Genomic DNA, 21,270 nt, shown 5'->3' with positions numbered 1-21,270 from the left:
GTGCAGCCCCTCCCTCTCGAACACACTCAAGCACTGACCTGAGAGACTCGGCATCTCTCATATCCTTCCTAACTGGCTCATCATTCTGCTTCTTTCCCTTACCCTGTGTCAGGTGGGATTCCTGTTTTTACTGAAGAGTTGCTTTTCTCCGTGCACCATTTAGGCCTCTTTGGTTGGATACAAGCATTTTGATTCATGCATCCCCCGTCCTTGGTGGGGGCCCGTTCTGTGCTGGACACAGGTACACTCTGGCAGGCTGCCCTTTGCCTGTGTGCCTGGAGGGAGCGGGCCTCTGCCCTCCTCACACTCTGGTGGGTGGGATGGGCATGCAGGTGGTGGTGGGCATGCAGGGTGGTTGATGCTGTTTTCAGGCTTGGGCACAATTTCTGGGAGCAGACCCACCCTTACTAGGAGGATGCTGTGAGAATTTGACCTGTGGCATAGTGGGGGGCAGAGAGGAGAGGCCGCATGGTCTCAGGAGGTTGGGGATAGGGCTCTTCAGCCCATCTGGGGATCAGCACTCAGTCCTGTGCCAAAGCCTGAGGTTCCTTTTTGGGGAGAGTGGGCAGGGGACCAGGGGAGAAAGCACAAAGCCCAGAAGGAAAGGCGATTATGAGCCAGGCCAGAGAACAGGCTTTGTCTGAGGGGCGGCAGGCACCACGGCCAGCAGGGGCTGATCTGTAACTAATCTCGTGGTCAAGCGCACACAGAAGTAGAGTCAGGCAGGACGGCTTCAGTCGCAGGGTCCTGGAGCTGGCACTTCGGGAGCTCAGGGCGTCCTTTCCACACCGTGTTGGTTCTCCTTTATGAAGTCGTCTGTGCTCTTAGCAAAAGACTCGTTTCTTTAACGTCTACACACAATTATATACAGGCACACATTGCATAGGGATGTGCCAGTGTTGGACCACATATACTACAGTGGTGCCATTGCATTACAGTGCTGTAATTTGCCATTGTGTTACACTTACCTACAGCCTTCAGTAGAGTAGCTCGCTGTATGGGTTTGTAGCCTAGGAACAATGGGCTTCACCATATAGCCTAGGTGTGTTGTGGGCTGTGCCATCTGGGGGTGTATGTGTGTCCACGGTAGTATGTCTGCACAGGGGCGAAATCGCCTAACAATGCATTTCTCAGCTTGTATCCCATTGGCTAAGTGGCATGTGACTGTTTGTGAAGTGCCATCAACTGTTGTCACCACCTGTGCAGCTCACCTTCCATCAGCCCAGGAACTGGGCTTTTCCCAAACCTTGCTTTCCTCTGTCCCTGATTCCCACATGGTCTTGCAGAGTAGTTTGTATTCCTCACACTCCTACACACACTGGTACTACAGTCTCTCCTTAAAGATTCGATGCCTTGTTGGGAATAGATAATTATTTTGGTGCACAATCATTAACAATTATTTATGTTAATGATTTAACACAATTCATTATTGATAATTAACATGCTGATTTTTAATAAAGAAAGCGGCTACTCTTGCCTCTGTTTGAAGTGGTGTTGGTGCCCCTTTTCTTAGTGTGGGTTGGATGGGTATGTTTTGGGGAGCATGTGGGGGTTCCCGCAGCCATGCCAGTGCCCTCTTCGCCAGGAACTTTGCTGATGATGTTCCGTCTCTGTTTTAGGTGCTGGCTGCCAGCTGCTGCGCCCCCGATGTAGAAGGTGCACCTCCTGGGAGCTGGCCCGTCTTTTGGCTCTTCTGACCATGGAGAGATAGGACGGTCCCTGCAGCCCGCGCGAGAGAAAGCTGTGCCGCCACCACCGGCCGCGCCCGTCCTTCGGATGGATCGCAACAGAGAGGCCGAGATGGAGCTGAGGCGAGGCCCCAGCCCCACCAGGGCCGGCCGGGGCCACGAGGTGGATGGGGACAAGGCTACGTGCCACACTTGCTGCATCTGCGGCAAGAGCTTCCCCTTCCAGAGCTCGCTTTCGCAGCACATGCGCAAGCACACGGGCGAGAAGCCCTACAAGTGTCCCTACTGCGACCACCGGGCTTCCCAGAAGGGCAACCTGAAGATTCACATCCGGAGCCACCGCACGGGGACTCTGATTCAGGGACACGAGCCAGAGGCGGGTGAGGCGCCGCTGGGCGAGATGCGCGCCTCCGAGGGCCTGGACGCCTGCGCCAGCCCCACCAAGAGTGCCTCGGCCTGCAACCGGCTGCTGAACGGGGCCTCACAGGCCGACGGCGCCAGGGTTCTGAACGGGGCCTCGCATGCCGACAGCGGCAGGGTCCTGCTGCGGAGCAGCAAGAAGGGGGCGGAGGGGTCCGCATGCGCCCCGGGGGAGGCGAAGGCCGCAGCCCAGTGCTCCTTCTGCAAGAGCCAGTTCGAGCGTAAGAAGGACCTGGAGCTGCACGTGCACCAAGCGCACAAGCCGTTCAAGTGCAGGCTGTGCAGCTACGCGACGCTGCGGGAGGAGTCGCTGCTGAGCCACATCGAGAGGGACCACATCACCGCGCAGGGGCCCGGCGGCGGCGGGGCCTGCGTGGAGAACGGCAAGCCCGAGCTGAGCCCCGGGGAGTTCCCGTGCGAGGTGTGCGGCCAGGCCTTCAGCCAGACCTGGTTCCTGAAGGCGCACATGAAGAAGCACCGGGGCTCCTTCGACCACGGCTGCCACATCTGCGGCCGTAGGTTCAAGGAGCCCTGGTTCCTCAAGAACCACATGAAGGCGCACGGCCCCAAGACGGGCAGCAGGAACAGGCCCAAGAGTGAGCTGGACCCCATCGCCACCATCAACAACGTGGTCCAGGAGGAGGTGATCGTCGCCGGCCTGAGCCTCTACGAGGTCTGCGCCAAGTGCGGGAACCTGTTTACAAACCTGGACAGCTTGAACGCCCACAACGCCATCCACCGCCGGGTCGAGGCCAGCCGCACGCGCGCCCCGGCCGAGGAGGGGGCGGAGGGGCCCCCGGACACCAAGCAGTTCTTCCTCCAGTGCCTGAACCTGAGGCCGTCTGCGGCCGGCGACACGTGCCCAGGCGCACAGGCCGGACGGCGGGTGGCCGAGCTGGACCCGGTCAACAGCTACCAGGCCTGGCAGCTGGCCACGCGGGGCAAGGTGGCCGAGCCAGCCGAGTACCTCAAGTATGGGGCCTGGGACGAGGCGCTGGCCGGGGACGTGGCCTTCGACAAGGACAGGCGCGAGTACGTCCTGGTGAGCCAGGAGAAGCGCAAGCGCGAGCAGGACGCACCGGCAGCTCAGGGGCCCCCGCGTAAGCGCGCGGCTGGGCCTGGGGACCCAGCGCCCGCTGGCCACCTCGATCCCCGCTCGGCCGCGCGCCCCAACCGCAGGGCCGCAGCCACCACCGGCCAGGGCAAGTCCTCCGAGTGCTTCGAGTGCGGCAAGATCTTCCGCACCTATCATCAGATGGTGCTGCACTCGCGCGTGCATCGCCGCGCGCGCCGCGACAGGGACAGTGACGGGGACCGGGCGGCGCGGGCCCGCTGCGGATCACTCAGTGAGGGTGACTCGGCTTCCCAGCCCAGCAGCCCCGGCTCCGCCTGTGCCGCTGCCGACTCCCCAGGCTCTGGCCTGGCGGACGAGGCTGCCGAAGACAGCGGTGAGGAGGGCGCCCCCGAACCTGTACCAGGTGAGCAAGTGTACCCAGGTAGCCCAGGTCCTGGGATCCCAGGCTCAGGGGGTTCCTGCTCCCAGGTAAACGTATAATCAGGTAGCCTCGCTCATTAGCCCGTTATCCAGCTAGACCTGTGCTCAGGTGACACTGGGCCTCAGGACTCCACGCCCAGGTGGCCTTGTGCCCTTGCCCAGGGTCCCTGTGCCCAGGTGACTCCACACCCAGGAATCTGTCCCCAGTGTGGACCTGGAGCTCGCACTGCTGAGTGCAGATACAGACACCCATCAGGTCCCCTTGCAGCCCTTTTCAGTGTTTGCATACACACACCTTTGACCTCTAGGGTTGATGGTCTCACCTGAGCATCTGTAATCCTAATTTTTGAGCAAAGAACATCATGGATCCCTTCTGAGACAAATTCCCTCCCCTCCCTTTTCTGCCTCAGACCCAGTTCTCACCATACGATGCGCGCGCAGACACACACACACACACACACACACACACACACACTCAATTTCCTCCACTCTAGCTGGGTAGAAGACTGTCTTCAAATTGGTGTGCAGTTATAATTAATCTCCTTGGATTCAAGTAACCCTGTGGGTTTAGAGACAGTTAATTGGAACAGATTACTTTCCACATAGTAGCCATGTAAATATTTAAAGATGCTTGGCTAACTTTGTTTTCATAATTCTCTTACTTTCTATAAATTTTAAACATTTTGATATTTTATTATTTTTTGCTTTGCATAATTGTTTTCAGTGGAAAGTGATGTTTCAGTGATAGAACTTGCATGTTTCTCCAGAAAGCCAAAGATGTTTTCCCCTTCTCTGCAACGCTGTTCCTGACTGTTGCTTTTTACCTGGACTTTCAAGAGTGTTAGAAATCAAAGCCCGGGGCAGGGCTCTTTATATTCTGTGGTGAAGAAGATGACTGCTATGCTACATTATTTCCCAACAAAACAAAAGACAGTGTCATTTTTCCTTGTTAGAGATTTGGCCAAACCTGGACAGAGTTTATTACAGTCTTATGCAGTGTGTTATATGAGGGTCTGTTACACTGAAATGCATATTGAGTCAACAAATATGTAGAAGGCAAGTCTTTTCTCCTGTAGCAAAACCTGTGCTGAATCCATGCCCAGGTTGTGAGCGTCTACATAGGTAAATGAGTCTTCAGTAATGTGAATTTGAACTTCTCATTTCTTAGTCATTGGTCCCTGTGGGAGAAACAGGAGAACATGGCCTTCTCTGAAAATGCAGTGACCATTCAGTGAACATGTTTGGATTCTTTGAATAATTTGTCATGTGAAACCGAGTTGACCCCCTCATGACCCTTGGTTGACGTCTTTTAAGTTTAATTCTTGGTGTTCTTTTTTTATTTTTATAAATATAGATTTTACTGGTTATGTTCCGGCACTTTTTGGAGCACATGCTGGATAAAATATTGGGCTAGTACTATGGTTTTTTTTTTTTTTTTTTCTTCCCACTTTGAAGAGAAATATTCTTAATATTTGGAAAAGGTCTTGGGCCTCACTCACCCCATTGATTATGATGGTGGTCACATGATTCATAATAAGCTAATCCAGTAGTGCTTTTAGAAATAAAGAAGTTGGAAAGATCAAATGATTTCCATCATAAATTGGAAGATACTCTTTTTTCTTTTCAGGCTCATTAAATTTTAGAGACTGATTTTTTTGTTTTGTTTTGTTTTTTTTGAGACTGAGTCTCGCTCTGTCACCCAGGCTGGAGTGCAGTGGTGCGATCTCGGCTCACTGCAAACTCCACCTCCCGGGTTCACGCCATTCTCCTGCCTCAGCCTCCCAAGTAGCTGGGACTACGGGCGCCTGCCGCCCTGCCCGGCTAATTTTTTGTATTTTTTAGTAAAGACAGGGTTTCACCGTGTTAGTCAGGATGGTCTCAATCTCCTGACCTCGTGATCCACCCGCCTCAGCCTCCCAAAGTGCTGGGATTACAGGTGTGAGCCACCGTGCCTGGCCTAGAGCCTGCTATTTATGTCTTAAAGACATTATGTATATTTTTCTCTATATGTAACTTTTTGAGAAAGTTAATATAGATCTCAGCTGATTCTGTAACAAGACATATATCATAGTTGAATGTAACGAACAGTTGGTGATAGAATAAATAGGATATTTCAGCTTATTGAGAGAGGACAGAAATTTATGGTGCGACAGAGGCATAAAACATGCAAGAGTCTTGTTAGGTGTATGTGGGTCACTTTCCGTAATCCCAAAGGACAGTATCTTTCTACCTAAAAACACAAATTTTTCACTTACAACAGCCCCTTTAATAGTCTAGTGTAGCAACAAATTACTAATTTGTGGGTATTCCTTAAGGAGAGAGACCATGTTCCATCGATTTAACTACTCTCAAAACACTGCGATTTGCGGAATTTGGCCCAGGTCTTTCACAGGGCTAGCCTGGAAAAGAAACTGGGTATTCTGAATCTTAACGTTTAAATCTGCGGCGTTCCTTTCTTTTTCTGAAAAAATACACGCAACTTTGAAAAATGCTTGCCTTTCCTGTTACTAAAAAGATGACTTAGTTCTTTGAGCATTAGGTTATTTTAAATTCTCAGAACTCTGATGGGATGATTGGTTAACACTGTTAGGTAGAGCAGCTATGTAGAGATTGAGGAACGAAAGATAACGGTAGTCCTCATAAGCAGCGGCCAGCCTGCCTGTGGGAGCAGAGTTGAAATTAGAATTCAGATCTATGCGACCATTCCAGTAAAACCCAGTTGTGCCATAATTTTACCCGAACATTTTCTTTGACATCTAGGAATTGATTTGAATGCTGTTTCTGGATCTGGAAATAATTTGCATTATTAGATTAACTGAAAGAAACTCCTCTCCTTTTTTTTATGGAACATGTTTCCTCAGTTGAATGTTGCCATCTATTCCTCTGGAAAGTTCCGATATTCACGTTACTTTTATCCCCATATAAGACTTGGTCGCAGCAGCTCTCATTATTGACTTAAAATAGTAGAAGTGCAAAATTCTGAAAAAAGCCAGTCATTGGGACTATGTTACTAGATTTAAATCTTCCACTGAGAAAGGGACGTGACATGAACAGAAAGTCCACTTTTGGACTTCACAAAAAATTAATATTTTTAGTAGGAAAGAGGGGTGAAAGGGCATCTAATTGGAGTTTATAAAAATCAACATTTCCCACATTCCCAAACACAAGGAAGCTCAGGGAGCTTAGAAACCATCACTAAGGAAAAACGAATATTGCTTTGCAAGGAGACATATAAACCTTCAGTGTATGGGCCGAAATAGAATTCTGCTCAGAAAGCATTTAGGCGATTCAGGAATAACAGAAACACGCAGAGAGTCTGCACATCTCTGGAAGACTTGCTCTCAGAGTTCATGCCATCCTGAGAAGTGCCTGGACTGGGCTGCCTGGTGCCCAGGCCACGGCAGATACTCTAAGGTACTCGTAATGCGCAGTCCATCGTTTAGCTGCATACCATTCAAGACTAATTTTACTACTCCAGTTTTTCACCACTTCTTGTTATGCTAATATCTGTCATGTAAAATCCGTATTCCGTCCTGTTGAACCCACCCTCACTTTTTAGATACTCACTGCGACTCAATAGATGGGACACCCTCAAGTTTTAGATGACGTTGTGGGAAGTTAGAAGTACAGTTGGTCTTCTGTATCCATGGATTCCGCATCTTTGGATTCAACCAACCACAGCCTGAAAATATTAAAAAAAAGATGGTTGTTTCTGTACTGAACATATACAGGCCTTTTTTTTGTTATTCCCTAAACAGCACAGCAGAATTTATAGAACATTTACATTGCCTTATTATAAGTAATCTAGAGATGATTTACAGTGTACGAGAGATGCGGTTAGGTTACACGCAGGTATTTACACCAGGGACTTGAGCATCCTGGATTTCGGTATCGGGGGAAGGCCTGGAATTGGGGGAAGTCCCACAAGACACGATTGTGTTAAACTGTTTTTGATCAACATAATGGCAAATTATATGACTCAACTTAAGAGAATAAAAAGAGTGGTTGAACAATTGCCTTGGTATTATATGCAATTTGAAGAATCAAGGAAAGAGTGTTTAAAGAAGAAAAAAATGGTCAAGGGAAGGAAAGGTAATTAAAGGAGGAAATGGATCTACCTTCAGAGTGTCTCCTGTTTCCCATCCCCTGGCTGGCTGCCTCACTGCCGCCCTGCAGCCCAGTAGCCCCGTCCTTAGAGCCCATCTTCTTTCCACCGTCACCAACCACACACTCAGGCTTTTGCCGTAAGGTATTTGCCGAGCTCGTGCTTGGAGGCTGGCTGGCTGTCCGTGCTGGTGCGCTGGCTGTGAGGAAGGCCAGGCTGTAGTTGTGCGGCTGCACAGAGGTTCCACAACCATCCTTCCTTCTTTCTAATAGAACTACAGACAGCAATTAGAATAGCTTAGGGAGGGTGAGAGACAGAGAGTGTGTGTGTATGTGTGTGTGTGTGTGTGTGTGTGTGTGTTTTAGACAGGTCTCGCTCTGTCACCCAGGCTGGAGTGCAGTGGCACAATCTCAGCTCCCTGCAACCTCCACCTCCGGGGCTCATGCCATTCTTTCACCTCAGCCTCCAGAGCAGCTAGGACTACAGGCGGTGACGACCACACTTGGATAATTTTCGTATTTTTTTGATAGACATGGGGTTTTGCCATGTTGTCCAGGGTGATCTTGAACTCCTGGGCTCAAGCGATCCACCTACCTCAGCCTCCCAGAGTGCTGGGATTCCAGGCGTGAGCCATTGCACCTGGCCTGGAGGATGTGTTCACCCGTTGAAATAGGATTGAGGGTGAATCTGGCCAGCAGAAGGGAGAATGGAAAGAGGGGGTGAACTGGGAGAGGTGTTTGCCTGTGTAGCCAAGCCTGCTGGGCGTGGACAGCCTTTACATGGTACTTCTTCTAAGCATTTCCTCAAGGTAGAGCAGGAGGAGCTCTCAGAGTGCCTTCACGCATTGACTTTGCAGCCGAATCCAGTCGCGATGCTGAGTCTCTCGGGGACTCAGCGGTGTCCTGGCTTGGACGCACGGCGGGCAAGGCTCCCTCTGAAGCCTGGTGGTGTCCTGGCTCGGACGCACCATGGGCAAGGCTCCCTCTGAAGCCGAGTCCTGGGTTGGGAAGAGCACTTATCCTCACACAGGCTTCATTGTGGGTCCCGTGGGAGGCTCAAAATGATTCAAAGAAAGAGGTTGTGGACCAAGGAGGAGGGAAAATGAGTGAAGTGCGTTCATCCAGGGGAAGTTCGAAGTGTAGGCGGGAAATAGCATCCAGTTTAGCTGGGGGAAGGAAAGCACACACGGCTGGGAACAATTTCATGGCAAACGCCACTCCATGGCCTGGAGGTGTGGGATGCGCTCATTCTGAGGGGGTCTCGGTGGCATTGGGGCCCTCTGTTAAACAGGAGCTTGCAGAATGGGTAAAGGTAAAAACCACCAGGCCAGCTCCCCTTAGTATCCTGACAGGTTCACTTGGCTGGACTCGGCCCAGTTCCTTCATCGCGCCGCAGCCCCAGGCTCCTCTTGCGTAATATCTAATAAATGTTCACACATAGACTGCTCTGCTGCTCCTGAAGTGCAGGGGTGACAGGCCGTCCCGAAGTCAGGTGCCCCCAAAAAGTGAGTGCTGCTGTCTGCCATGTGGCCCGTGCCAGGCCCCACAGGGCTCCCTGGGGTGTTTAACCAGGTGAGCCAGAGAACAAAACCAGAGTGGGAATCTGGTGAGACAGAAACTTGGAAGAACGGAGACCGAGGTCACAAGCTGCAGGCTGATCGCAGGCTTCGGAAGAGCTGGCACCGTGTGCCCCGCAGAGGGCCCTTAAGGGAGCCAAAACACCCTCCATGGCTTTACCCTGTCCTGAGTTCTGAGGAGTTTATTTCGTTGGGAGTAAAGTATGAGTTGGAAAACCCTGATAATAAATTGTTGTTTAGTCTAAAAATGCAGCAGTGTTCTTCCAGAGAAATATTCAGATGTAGTTGACAGTCACATGCAGAATGCCTTGTGATGTAGTCAGCATCTTAGCAACCGGAGCCCACTCTGAATCCGCACTCCCGCACGCGTGGACACGACGGTGATTGTTTGATTGTTCGTACGGCCCTGGGTGTCCTCGTGTGCTTCCCGAGTTACCAGAGGAAGATTAAATTATGAGGAGAGTAGTGTCTCCTAAATACGTTTTATTGTATTCTGATTCTTTCAGCGTTGATAAGCTATGCATGGCATGCATGCTGATATTTGCTTGAACAGAGTGCTACATTTTGTGACCTTCCAGAATGAATTTATTAGACTGTGAAAGGCGTTAAGACTCTAGAGATTATACTCTGGGGTTTTCTTCCCGCCACTGAGAAATAACATTTGGGATGTACGTACTCGGTACCGTGAAACAAACATCAGGCAGACATTTTGGTTTGCTGGGAAAATTCAAACACTCGACGTATTTTCTCTTTCTTTTTTGACTCAAGATAGAATCATAGAATTTTTGAGGTGGGAGGGAACTAAGAGGTATCCATTCTGTCCTCCCGTTTTATCAGTAAGGAATCCGGGGCCCAGGGCAGGCTTTCGCCCTATGCCGAATGATGTATGTACTGCTGAAAGACGGCACATCATCGGTGGAGGGCACAGAAGCTTGGACTCAGACACGTGGATTTTAATTATCCTTTAGTCACCAAGTCACAGCGTGGTATTATAAGTTCTTCAGCCCCTGGGAATCTGCAGTGTCCTGCCTTGCAGTGGCGGAGTGGGGGCTGTGATTCCCACCAAAGCTGCTGTCCTCGCTGCGTTTCCTGTCTGTGCCTGGCGCACTGTGGGTATCCTGCACACACAGTCTTCCTGTTAGCGTCCAGCTTCCAGCCTGGGAAAGGGTCCCCTTCCTGGTGTGTCCACGAGGGGCAGGAATGCGTAGTCCCAGGATGGTTCAGATTCTGCATCTGTACCTGTCCCCATGTTGTACGCAGGCCAGGATGCCCCCTAGCCACGGCCATGGTACCCTGTGCAGAAGTCCTGTGGGGTGTGCTGAGTTTCCTTCCTGCCACGTGGGAAGTTACGTAGGATAGACATTCAGTGCATGTTCACTGAAAGAGAAGTTCGTAATATTCTCGGACTCCAGTGCCAATGGATGCGTTTACAGATTCTTATCGGATGGAACAGATTTCAGCCTTTTCTTTCTTTGCCTATTATGCTAAACTTCTTTACTTCAATTCTCCTTTCCCTGCTAGACTTAGCATTTTCCAGTCTGCAGGAGGGGTGGTGCTGGATACGACTTTCAGCCCTGAACCTGTTGGGTGAATGTCACTGTTGCCTTGTCGTGAAGAAGTGGCGCTCGGTCCTCCCAGGTGTGCCTTGAACTTGTTACTCTGGCTTAAAATGGAAGGGCTCCTCTTTGTAGATTTCATCTATCAACAGTGAACAGAAACACCTGAATTTGGTTTTTGCACCCCGTTCCCACGAGATAGGGCATTTCACAGACCAGGCAGGATCGCTCCTGGTAAAGAGGGAGGTCTGATTTCACTCCGAGCCGTCAGTTCCTGACCAGCTGGAAGAACGGACAGCAGCAGCCGGAGCAGCAGGTGCTGGGCTGGGTCAGGCGTTGCTGAGGGGTCTGTGCACCTGTGAGAAAAGGTGCTGGTGGTCACGGTGGGGTTTCCTGGCCAGGAGAGGTGTGATGCCATGGAGCCGTGTGCACCCCTGTGGAGCGGGGGACGCGGCACCCTGCACGTGTCGTGTCACCCTGAGAGGATGCCTTGCTGCTGAGCTGTCCGGGAGATTCCAGTCATTCTGACTGATGATTCTGCACCCTCCCGTGTTGGTTGTGTTGTCACCCTCCTGTATCTGTGATGTGCTGCGTCTAAGCCCATCCCTTCTCAATACTTCACTAGGCGTTTGCTTAAAGCACAGATACCCACCCTTCTGCTCAGCCCTTGGGTGTTCCTCCTTGCGAGCCGAGGAGGCTCCCAGCTCCATATACATTTCAGCTCTGGCACCTGCCCGTCTTCTCCCCTCTCCACCTTGCTGTGCCTCAAACGCTATGCCCAGACTCAAGGCTACCATGTCTCCTCCACAAGACCTGAGCATCCAGCCGTGATGCAGCACCCAGGGTGGAATGCAAACCTGGGCCTCAGGCTGGCCCCATTCCTCCCCGTTGCGCCCCTCTCTAGCCTGGACATGTTCTTTTCAGGCAGAATGAACCTCTGCGTCCCCAGCATCCGCCTTGGGTCAGGCGTCCTGGAATTGCCATCTCATTGAAGGCGGGAGCCGGACTTTCTTTTTCTAGAGGGCCCCGCAGGACTCACGCTAAGAACAGTGGCTGGAGCTGCACCTTGATGAATCCTGTTCTTCAGAGTTGACAGCGAACTACGTGGAGAAATGTATTCAGGAGTGGGTAGTTTTGCACAGGAGTACTCAGCGCTCAGTAGTCCTTGTTACTGGATGTCTAGACTCTAGAGATCTTCCTGTCTGATCACAGAAACAGGATGACCAGCAGTCACAGCAGAGGCTGGCCTTACAGTTAGTATTTAATGGCAGCGTCTCGGGAGCCTACAGAGTCTTCAGTGGAAGGTGCTGCACTTGTGGATTTCAGTGCTGTTGCCACTCAGGACGTGCGGCCGAGTGTCGCTTCTGGTATTGTCAGACTTAATGGAGTGAGGATTCGGGGAAGTCTTCCCTTCTTCTTCCCTTCTTCTGACCCTGCACGCCTCGTGTTAGAGCTGAGGCTCCGAGTCGCTGTGTCCGGGACCTTTGTTTCTGAACCGTTGTTACTGTGGACCAGGAGCAGAAGCTGGCTAAGCCCGTTCCCAGTAGAGAGTGATGCTAACATCCAGTGACCCTGGGCATGGGGTCCTGCTTAGGCCCCGGACTGTCACGGCAGGCTTCCTAGAGAGGTTGTTCAGGCCATCGGATGGTTTCCCACCTCAGTACAGAGGGACGTGGGCCTGGTGGCCTTGGGAGGCCAGAGGCTGTGGGAAGATCCATGAATTTCATTGGTGCTGAGGCCCGGAGAGTGGGGCTCTAGGCTCTGGACCCCCGTCTGGGGCTGCTGTCCACTGAGCTCCAGCACACAGGGCTCAGGTGACACAGGAGAGTGAGCTGTCAAGGACACAGTTGAATGCATGCTCTCTATTTCAGCTAAGGTGAGGTGATGGGCGTGGTAAGCAGGTAGTGACGGTGCTGGCCGTTTGCACAATATTGGCACTGAAGGCAGAGGCTTATGGGGTGAGAAGGTAGCAGTGGTGCTAGTGCTTTGCACAGTGTTGGCACTAAAGGCAGAGACCTATGGGAAGAGCAGGTAGTGACATTACTGAGGCTTTGCACAGCTTCTTCACTCAAGGTACAGGCCTATGGGGTGAGCAGGTGTCCATGGTGCTGCTGCTTTGCACGGTGTTGGCGCCAAAGGCAGAGGTCTGCGGAGGAGGGCAGGTGCTGGAGGACTGGCCGTCTCACTGTTTGAGGAGTGCTATGGGCGCCACATTTTGAGGACCTCTACATAGAGCCCAAGGCCTGTCCTTTCCTTAAGGAGTCCTTCCTTGTTCAACTGGTGACATCTGCAGAAACCATCTCCAAAGCTTCTCATCCACAGGCACTTTGCCATTGGCCCTGGCATTGGTGGCTGCTTAGAGTAGCAGGCCCTGTCCTATTCCTGCCAGGGCAGTGGTGGGCGGGGCCGCCTGAGTGCACCTGGAGGCGGAATGCACGGGGCACTGTTACTGCATTGCATGTTAGTCTGTTCTTGTGTTTCTGTAAAGGAATACCGGAGACTGGGCAATGTATAAAGAAAAGAGGTTTATTTTGGCCCACGGTTCTGCAGACTGTATAGGGAGCATGGTGCCGGCGTCTGCTTCCTGTGAAGCCTTAGAAAGCTTAGGATCATGGTGGAAGGTCAAGGGGAGCCCATGTGTCCCATGGCAAGAGTGGGAGCAAGAGAGAGAAGGGAAGGCGCCACACACTCGGAAACCACCATATATCGCGTGAACTCAGAATGAGAACTCACTCATTATTGTAATGGCAGCACCAAGCCATTCTTGAGGGTCCCGCGCCCGTGACCCAGACACGACCTATCAGGCCCCACCTCCAACATAGGGAATCGGTTTCAACATGAGGTTTGGAGGCGGCGGATGTCCAAGCCATGTCACGCCGGTGCAGGACATTCCAGAGCAACCCCTCTCTCTCTGCTTTCAGGATTGACTTCCTTGTATGACTTAGGCTCAGTCAGCTCTTAAAGGAAACTGTGGCTTGCAGTTTGATTTGCATCATTCTTAGTCTGCATTTTCATCATGGGCACATTGAATTATTTCATAAGTTTAGACTTTCTTTTACATGCTTGAAGCATTTAAGTTTTATTTGATAAGTGTTTTTTTGTGTGTGTGTCCTCGTCTCTGGCACAAGGTTTTAATTTTTCATTTTTGTGTGTATGGTTTTTCTTTTTGTGGTTCTTAGATAATTTTCTGTGTGCTGGACCTAATCTGAGGCTAGTTTTTCATGAGGGATTTGTTGGCTATTGATAGGATCCAGTATTTGCATATATAATTTGCATAAGCCTTTGCATATTAAAATGGATTGCCATTTTAGGTCTGTATTTTACTGGAATTTTAAAAAGCTGGGGATATTTGTCTCTGGATTAAAGGTTAGAAAGTAAGACTCCAGTTACTGAGATTTTACCTGATTCTATGTGCGTGGTTCACATAGCGATATCCATTTACAGGAGGCCTTGCTTCCTGCTTTCTTTACAAAGGAAGCCATTGATTTGAAAGAAGTATTTTCACAGATTAGTAAGACATTTGGGCGAACTGTTAGCTGCCAAATATGTTCCTGTATAGATGTGCCAAATCTGAGTGTTACTCATGTTCTTTCTCTTAACTCCAGAATAGTTACTTTCAGCACTATGAATAAACTCTCTTCTACATTTAATACAATTACTGTTTTATTTAATAACCTGCTTGGTTACTGAAATGTATCACTTAAAATGATAATTCTGCGGTGCCGTTTGTTGAGCTGGCCATCCTGTAGAAAACTTACATACGTGCCTGAATCTCGTATCTGAAGCCCGATGGAGAGTGGCAGCTGCCTTCAACGTCGTGAAGTTAGGTTGTTGGTACATATGATAATCTCGTGATTGATTCCAGTGTAGACGCTATTGGGATAGTTTGTTCATTGGACTGGACAATTAGAGAACATTTTTGATACTGAAATGATGGTCAGGTTTCCAATTTGACTAGTTAAATCCTGTTTCCTTTGATTTAAAATTAATCTGTGTTGTCACTGGTTTTTCAAAATTGATTGCTACGTGACTCATGAGAATATGATTTTTATAGATTATTTTGGTATTAGACTAGGATGTGATGGGAGTGGAATGGATTGACATTTTTCATTTTTAAGAAATATTGCTGGGTTCTACTTTTTCAAAAATGATGGAAGATGGTAGGTCCAGGACCATGAGGCTGAAATCAAGGCCTAAACCTTCGGAAGCATCATGGATGAGTAGGGAAGCGTCGGTAAGAGCCTTGAAATGCAGTTAAAGGTGCCCCCAGAAGGTGACTCAGGAAGTTCCTGAAGTTCAGGTATGAAAAAAGCAGTTGGAAGGTACTGGCTCGGGAATTTTCAGAAGCTCTGAACAGAAGGTTCTGGACAGGTTGTGCGTCACACCAGCAAGACAGAGTCTCTGCGGTTTCTATGGCGATAGCCTGCACTCCACTTAGAAACAAATTCTTGATGTTGTTTTGAAACCTCAGGAACAAAAGGGCACCGTGTTTGCTTTTGCAGAAGAGCCCGGTAGCCGTGCGGCATTTGGCAGACGTCGGATTCCTTGATACCTTTTCTTTCCGTCGCCACTGCTCGGCGCATCATTTTCCGTTCTGGGTCAGAATTTCCTGGTTTTTCTTTCTCGAGTGGAAGATCTTTTTCTTTGAGTTGAAAGATCTCTTGATTTGGGGGATGCTGCTGCTGGTGGTTGTGGAAGTCTCCCGGGCAGTGTGCAGCTTTCCCTGGTCACAGGGTGTCCAGGGTCACCCACACCCTCCTTTGTGCACTGCTGGCCTTGGTCATTGTCTTCCTTCACTGTGGGCACCTCTGTTCCTCTCCCTACTCCTCTTCCTACTAAAATGGGCAGAGTCAGGAGCCCAGGGGCATCTTAGCACCAAACACCTTGGTGAGCCCAGAGGCTAGGGAGCGTGGATCGCTGGATCTGGAGGCCCTGGCTCTAGGTCCAATCTCAGAGGATGCCTGAGCTTATTGTCTTTTATCTGTCCCAAGGCCATGGACAAAATCCCAGACCAGGAGCAGTCTCTATGTGCCTGCATGTGCCATTGTTGCTCCCCACACACCTGTCTCCTCCTGGGACCCTCAGGCCCTTGGCTCTGGGTGCCATCTGCATCTGTCACTTCTCAGCTCTTTGTGATGCCCTGTGCTCGGGGAGGGGCTTCCAAACAAGACCTGAGACCCCAGATCCATCTTCTTGCCTCAGGACTCCTCATCCCTACCAGGTGCTGCTGGTCCTATCCCTGGGGGAGTGAGGGTGAGGCAAGGCCCGACTTCCCCGGGGTCAGCCTGCTCCGTGTGCTGACCTCCCTGCCCTGCTTGCTCACCTTCCTCCTGAGCGGCCTCCTGGCCTCTGTGTGGGCTTCAGGGCTAGCTCTGGCAGGAGGAGCTCCCATTTCCTGGGCTAGACCCATGCTAGGCTCCTGGTTTTAGAGTTCTGCCCGTCCTTTAGAACATCCACACATCTTTTGTGAACACCTGCACATGGTGGAGAATTCGGAAGGTGAGGAAGTGCTTGGAAAGGAGCGGCCCTCCTCTGTTGACTGTCCTGACTGGCCTCCCCTCTTCCAGAGAGTTTACTTCTGACCCTCCTTGGTCTTTAAAATGTGTTTTCTGGTGTACGTGTGTGTGTAGATTTTTTTCTTGTTTTGGTATGTAGTAAGAGCATTTGATGTGTCCTGTTCCTCAGCCTGCTTCCCCACGTGGCAGCATGTCTTGGGAATCTCCCCGTGTGGGCGGAGGACTCTCCTCTCTTGGACTGCTTGAGAGTGCTGGGTGATCTTGTTCTATTTGCCTATTGATCATTGTTCAAGTCCTTTCCAAATTTCATTACAGACAGTGCTGCCGTAAACATACTGGTGACAGGCCATTGACAACACTTAGGAGTGTTTCATGATGGATTTCTTTCTTTCTTTTCTTTTTTTGAGACAGTGTCTCGGTCTGTCACCCAAGGTGGAGTACAGTGGTGCGATCTTGGCTCACTGCAACCTCTGTCTCTCAGGTTCAAGCGATTCTCCTGCCTCTCGGCTCACTGCAACCTCTGTCTCTCAGATTCAAGTGATTCTCCTGCCTCAGCCTCCTGAGTAGCTGAGACTACAGGTGCATGCCACCATGCCCGGCTAATTTTTTTTTTTTTTTTTTGTATTTTTAGTAGAGACAGGGTTTCACTGTGTTGGCCAGGCTGGTCTCAAACCCCTGACCTCAGGTGATCCACCCACCTTGGCCTCCCAAAGTGCTGGGATTACAGGCATGAGCCACTGCACCTGGACCATGATGGATTTCTTTAAGTGAAATTGGTAGTTTCAGGAGTTTGCGCATTTTATATTTTGATAGATGCTGCCTGTTTGGGTGTAATAATCCTCATGTCCACCAAAAGCTTATGAGTTGTGTGTGTATGTTTCTCCACGCCCTCAATAGTTCTTAGTATTATAAATTTTCTAAAATTGCCTGTCTGAAAGAAAAAAAATGGTATATTTTTATTGCTTTAATTTCCATTTTCTTTTTTTCTTTTTTTGTGAGCATAAGCATGTTTTCATGTTTACTGGCCTTTGTATTTCTTGCCTGAGGTATATTGTCCATGAATTTTGCACATTTAAAAAATGTGTTGTCCTTTTCTTGTTAATTTATAGAAACTCTTTATACATTGTGGATTTGATTCTCATGTTTTGAATACGTTCTGTTGGTTTATCATTTGTCTTTTACTTTCTGAAGTCTTTTATTGTAGAAGTTCTAAAACATCAGAATTGTCTTTAGGGTTTTTGGATTTTACATATACTTTAGACGTTCTCTACCCTACCATTAAACTATCCTCATTGTTTTAATCAGTCTAGTTTGCTTCATTACATTTGCTTTATTCCACATTGTGTTAACCCGTGTAAAACCTCGTATATATTCTGTGAGGTACTTTAAACATTTTCCCACATTGATCTGGTTTTTCCAACCTAATATATTCAACAATCAGTTGAGTGAATGTTTTCTGGTAGGTTATGTTATGTTTTTCCACTGATTTAATGTAGTAAGCTTGTCATAGACTCAATGTCTGTGTGTTTTATCCGTATTTCATATAAACCTCGAGCATAGCCTCATGAGGTGAAGGTGCCACTTGTCTCAAAACACAGATAGGAAATCTGAAGTTTAGAGGGTTAAGTAAACTTTCTCAAGATGGTTCCAGTCGTAAGTGTTGAAACCAATAATATATAATAATATATTATGACATGCCACCAGGGTGTGAAGGGAAGAAGGGCAGGAAGATGGAGAAATGAAGGCTAGGAACTTGCCCTGTTTTCCTGGCATTGTGCCTGTTCTCTCTTGTCTCCATCCCGATCCTCACCTTTGCAGTCCCTACTCAGGGCCCAGATAGCAGGACCCTTGGGCTGGGACTTGCAGGTGGGATGTATCCGTAGCCTGTCCAGACAGAAAGGAAAGGACCGTGTCTCGGTTCCAGGATCCTTGCTTGCCTGGAAGGAGACGCTAGGGGTCAGTGTTGTCCATCCAGAGGCCCTGTCCAGTACTGACGGGCCGCTGAGGCTCTGAGGATTGGGTTTTTGGGAGATGATGTCGGCGCCCCGTAGCTTTTTCTCCATTTCCTGTGCATAATTTCCACTCCTCCCAGTGAACTAATGATGCTGCACATAGATGAGAAACAATGTTCCTCTTTATCCATGTGTATGTGTTGACATCAGCCTTTACACATTTTTTTTTTTTTGGGACTCTTGAGGCTTCCTTTAAGTAATTCTTTCAAATAATGTGTTTGTTTTAGAAGTTAGGGATGCCAAATTTAGTACATAAAAATACATTACTCCTGGTTAACTTTGGATTTTAGATAAACAATAAATACTTTTTTAAAAAAGGTTTACGTGTGTCCCATGCAATATTTGGGATATACTTACACTAAAGATTTATTTGTTATTTATCTGAAAATCTGTATTTTAGATAGCCGGACATGCTGTATTTGAGCTGGTGAGTGTCTTGTGAGTAAACCTTTTCTGGTAGGTTATGTTCTTTTAATGCATGGCGGAAATGTCTGTTCTTGTTGCTGATTAAAGCCTGTTGAGCACAACTCCTTTTGTTTATTACTAGATGGTAGATGTTGGCTACCTCACATCAGCAAAGGCTAGAAGAATAATTCGCTGAGGGAGAGGAGGGGAGATCCTTCAGTGGAGTTTGCTTTCTTTCTGCAGTTTACATTTGTTAATACTTTAAACACGTGCATTAGCTCTATTGAGGGTCAGAACAATGCTTGTGGAAATAGAGATTTAAAAGAAAACAAATAACCTTTCTGTTTCATTTGAATTAAAAAAGTGACTGCTGGCATTTTCTATGGTTCTCTAAAAGTTTCTTGAATTAGGATGAAGGAATGTACTCAAGTTTGCTATGCAACGTGAAGGCAGTTTTATGTTAATTTGATGTCTGAAATTCCCTGTGCCCAGCGCTGGGGGGTTTGCCTGCTTGGCGTGAATGTCAGCTGTCAGACCTGGAAGCTTGATTGGGCTCGGGTATTTTTGCAGGTGAATTTCTGTGTTGAGGCTTTGCTGGTGTCTCTTTCCTGGACGTCGACCCATCGTGAGTTGTCAGTGACTTGAGTGCCGCGTGGGTGGGTCTGTCACATTTCATTTGCTTTGTGGGACCCTGGAAAATGCAGGACAAGCTCTGGTAAGAGTTCAGGTGTTGACAAAAGACGCAGCTCCGACCAAGAGGCGTCAGGTCATCTGCATGAGCATACCTCCTGAATTCAAAATCAGAACAGCCCCAAGAATTCCTTCAGTCCTCCTGAGATGTGGGCTTCCCAGATGTGGAGAAATGTTTAGCTGTCTCAGCGGCATGTGGTCTGTGGCCTGTGATTTTCACAAGAGATGGGAATCAGTGGTCAGGATCGCACACAGCCTGTGAGGATATCAACCCTCATTGTGACGTGGTTCCTTTGGTGGACAGATTTCCTCTGGCTCTAAATTGATTTTGTCTATGCATGAGCTAGCCTTATTTAGTTTTGATTTAAAAATGCTAAGTTAATATGTGTGAAAAAATTAGTGGCCAATCGCCATTCTCTTGGGAATTCTGTGTCCTGTGCTTGAACTGTTGAAGAATTACTGGTGGATTAGTTGTAGATTCCACGGGGCAAATGAAAAAGGCATAAAACAGTGGGTTCTTCCCATGCCTCCATGTGCAAAGAGATCTCACCCATTTTTTTTTTTTTGAGAGATGTATGTATAATTGATGAAGGTTCTGGAACCTGGTGTGACTCCAAGATAAGGCCCTTCCGAGTAGGGGAGGTTGTGACTTCACCTGCCTGTTTTTCAGGGGGAGCCTTTTCACCTGAGTGTGTGTGTTTCATGGGGGAACCTTTTCACCTGCATGTGTGTGTTTCAGGGGGGAGCCTTTTCACCTGCGTGTGTGTGTTTCAGGGGGAACCTTTTCACTTGCATGCGTGTGTTTCGGGGGGGAACCTTTTCACCTGTGTGTGTTTCAGGGGGAACCTTTTCACTTGCATGTGTGTGTTTCAGGGGGGAACCTTTTCACCTGCGTGTGTGTGTTTCATGGGGGAACCTTTTCACCTGCATGTGTGTGTTTCGGGGGGAGCCTTTTCACCTGTGTGTGTTTCATGGGGGAACCTTTTCACCTGCATGTGTGTGTTTCGGGGGTAGCCTTTTCACCTGTGTGTGTTTCACGGGGGAACTTTTTCACCTGCATGTGTGTGTGCAGAACATTTTCACCTCGTGTGTTTGTGGGAACATTTTCACCTGGTGTGTGTTTTTGGGGAACCTTTCACCTGTATTGTGTTTGGCCGGGGAACTTTTTCACCTGCATGTGTGTGTTTCATTGACTGGTTGGGGGAGCCTTTTTCACCATGTGTATTTCAGAGGAACCTTCACTTGCATGCGTGTGTGTTTGAGGGGAATCTTTTCACTTGCATGCATGTGTTTCATGGGAACACTGCATAGCCAATGTGTTCGGGGGAACCTTTTCACCTGCATGTGTGTGTTTCAGAGAACCTTTTTCACTTGCATCGCGTGTGTGTTTTTGGAGATCTTTTCTTGCATGCATGTATGTGTTTCATGGGGAACCTTTTTTCACCTGTGTGTGTTTCAGGGGGAGCCTTTTCACCTGGGTGTGTTAATTAATGTTTCAGGGGAACCTTTTTGCTTGCATCTGCGTGTGTGTTTGAGGGAACCTTTTCACCTGTGTGTGTTTTCAGGGGAACCTTTTCACTTGCATGTGTGTGTTTCAGGGGGAACCTTTTCACCTCGTGTGGTAATGTTTCATGGGGGAACCTTTTCACCTGCATGTGTGTTGTTTCAGGGGAGCTTTTTCACCTGTGTGTGTGTTCATGGGGGAACCTTTTCACCTGCATGCGTGTGTTTCAGGGAGACCTTTTCACCTGCATGTGTGTGTTCAGGGGGAGCCTTTCACCTGCGTGTGGGGGAACCTTTTCACGGG

General features: G+C 49.0%; 1 protein-coding gene across 9 annotated transcripts in view; it reads left to right on the top strand.

Annotated features, from left to right (window-relative positions):
- Positions 1-21,270, top strand: part of ZNF516 (zinc finger protein 516) — a 137,686-nt gene that overhangs the window by 50,303 nt on the left and 66,113 nt on the right. For all 9 annotated transcript variants that reach the window (XR_004180112.1, XM_009192930.4, XM_017951863.3 and 6 more), the window contains exon 2: positions 1,620-3,586. Coding sequence is in view for 8 of the 9 variants with exons in the window: in XM_009192930.4 (XP_009191194.2) it covers positions 1,777-3,586 (1,810 nt within the window). In the remaining variant the exon portion in view is untranslated. The remainder of the gene's footprint in view (positions 1-1,619; positions 3,587-21,270) is intronic.

The sequence above is a fragment of the Papio anubis genome, chromosome 19 (genome assembly GCF_008728515.1).
Source record: "Papio anubis isolate 15944 chromosome 19, Panubis1.0, whole genome shotgun sequence".
Taxonomy (NCBI): domain Eukaryota; kingdom Metazoa; phylum Chordata; class Mammalia; order Primates; family Cercopithecidae; genus Papio; species Papio anubis.
This window is presented reverse-complemented; position numbering and strand designations above follow the sequence as displayed.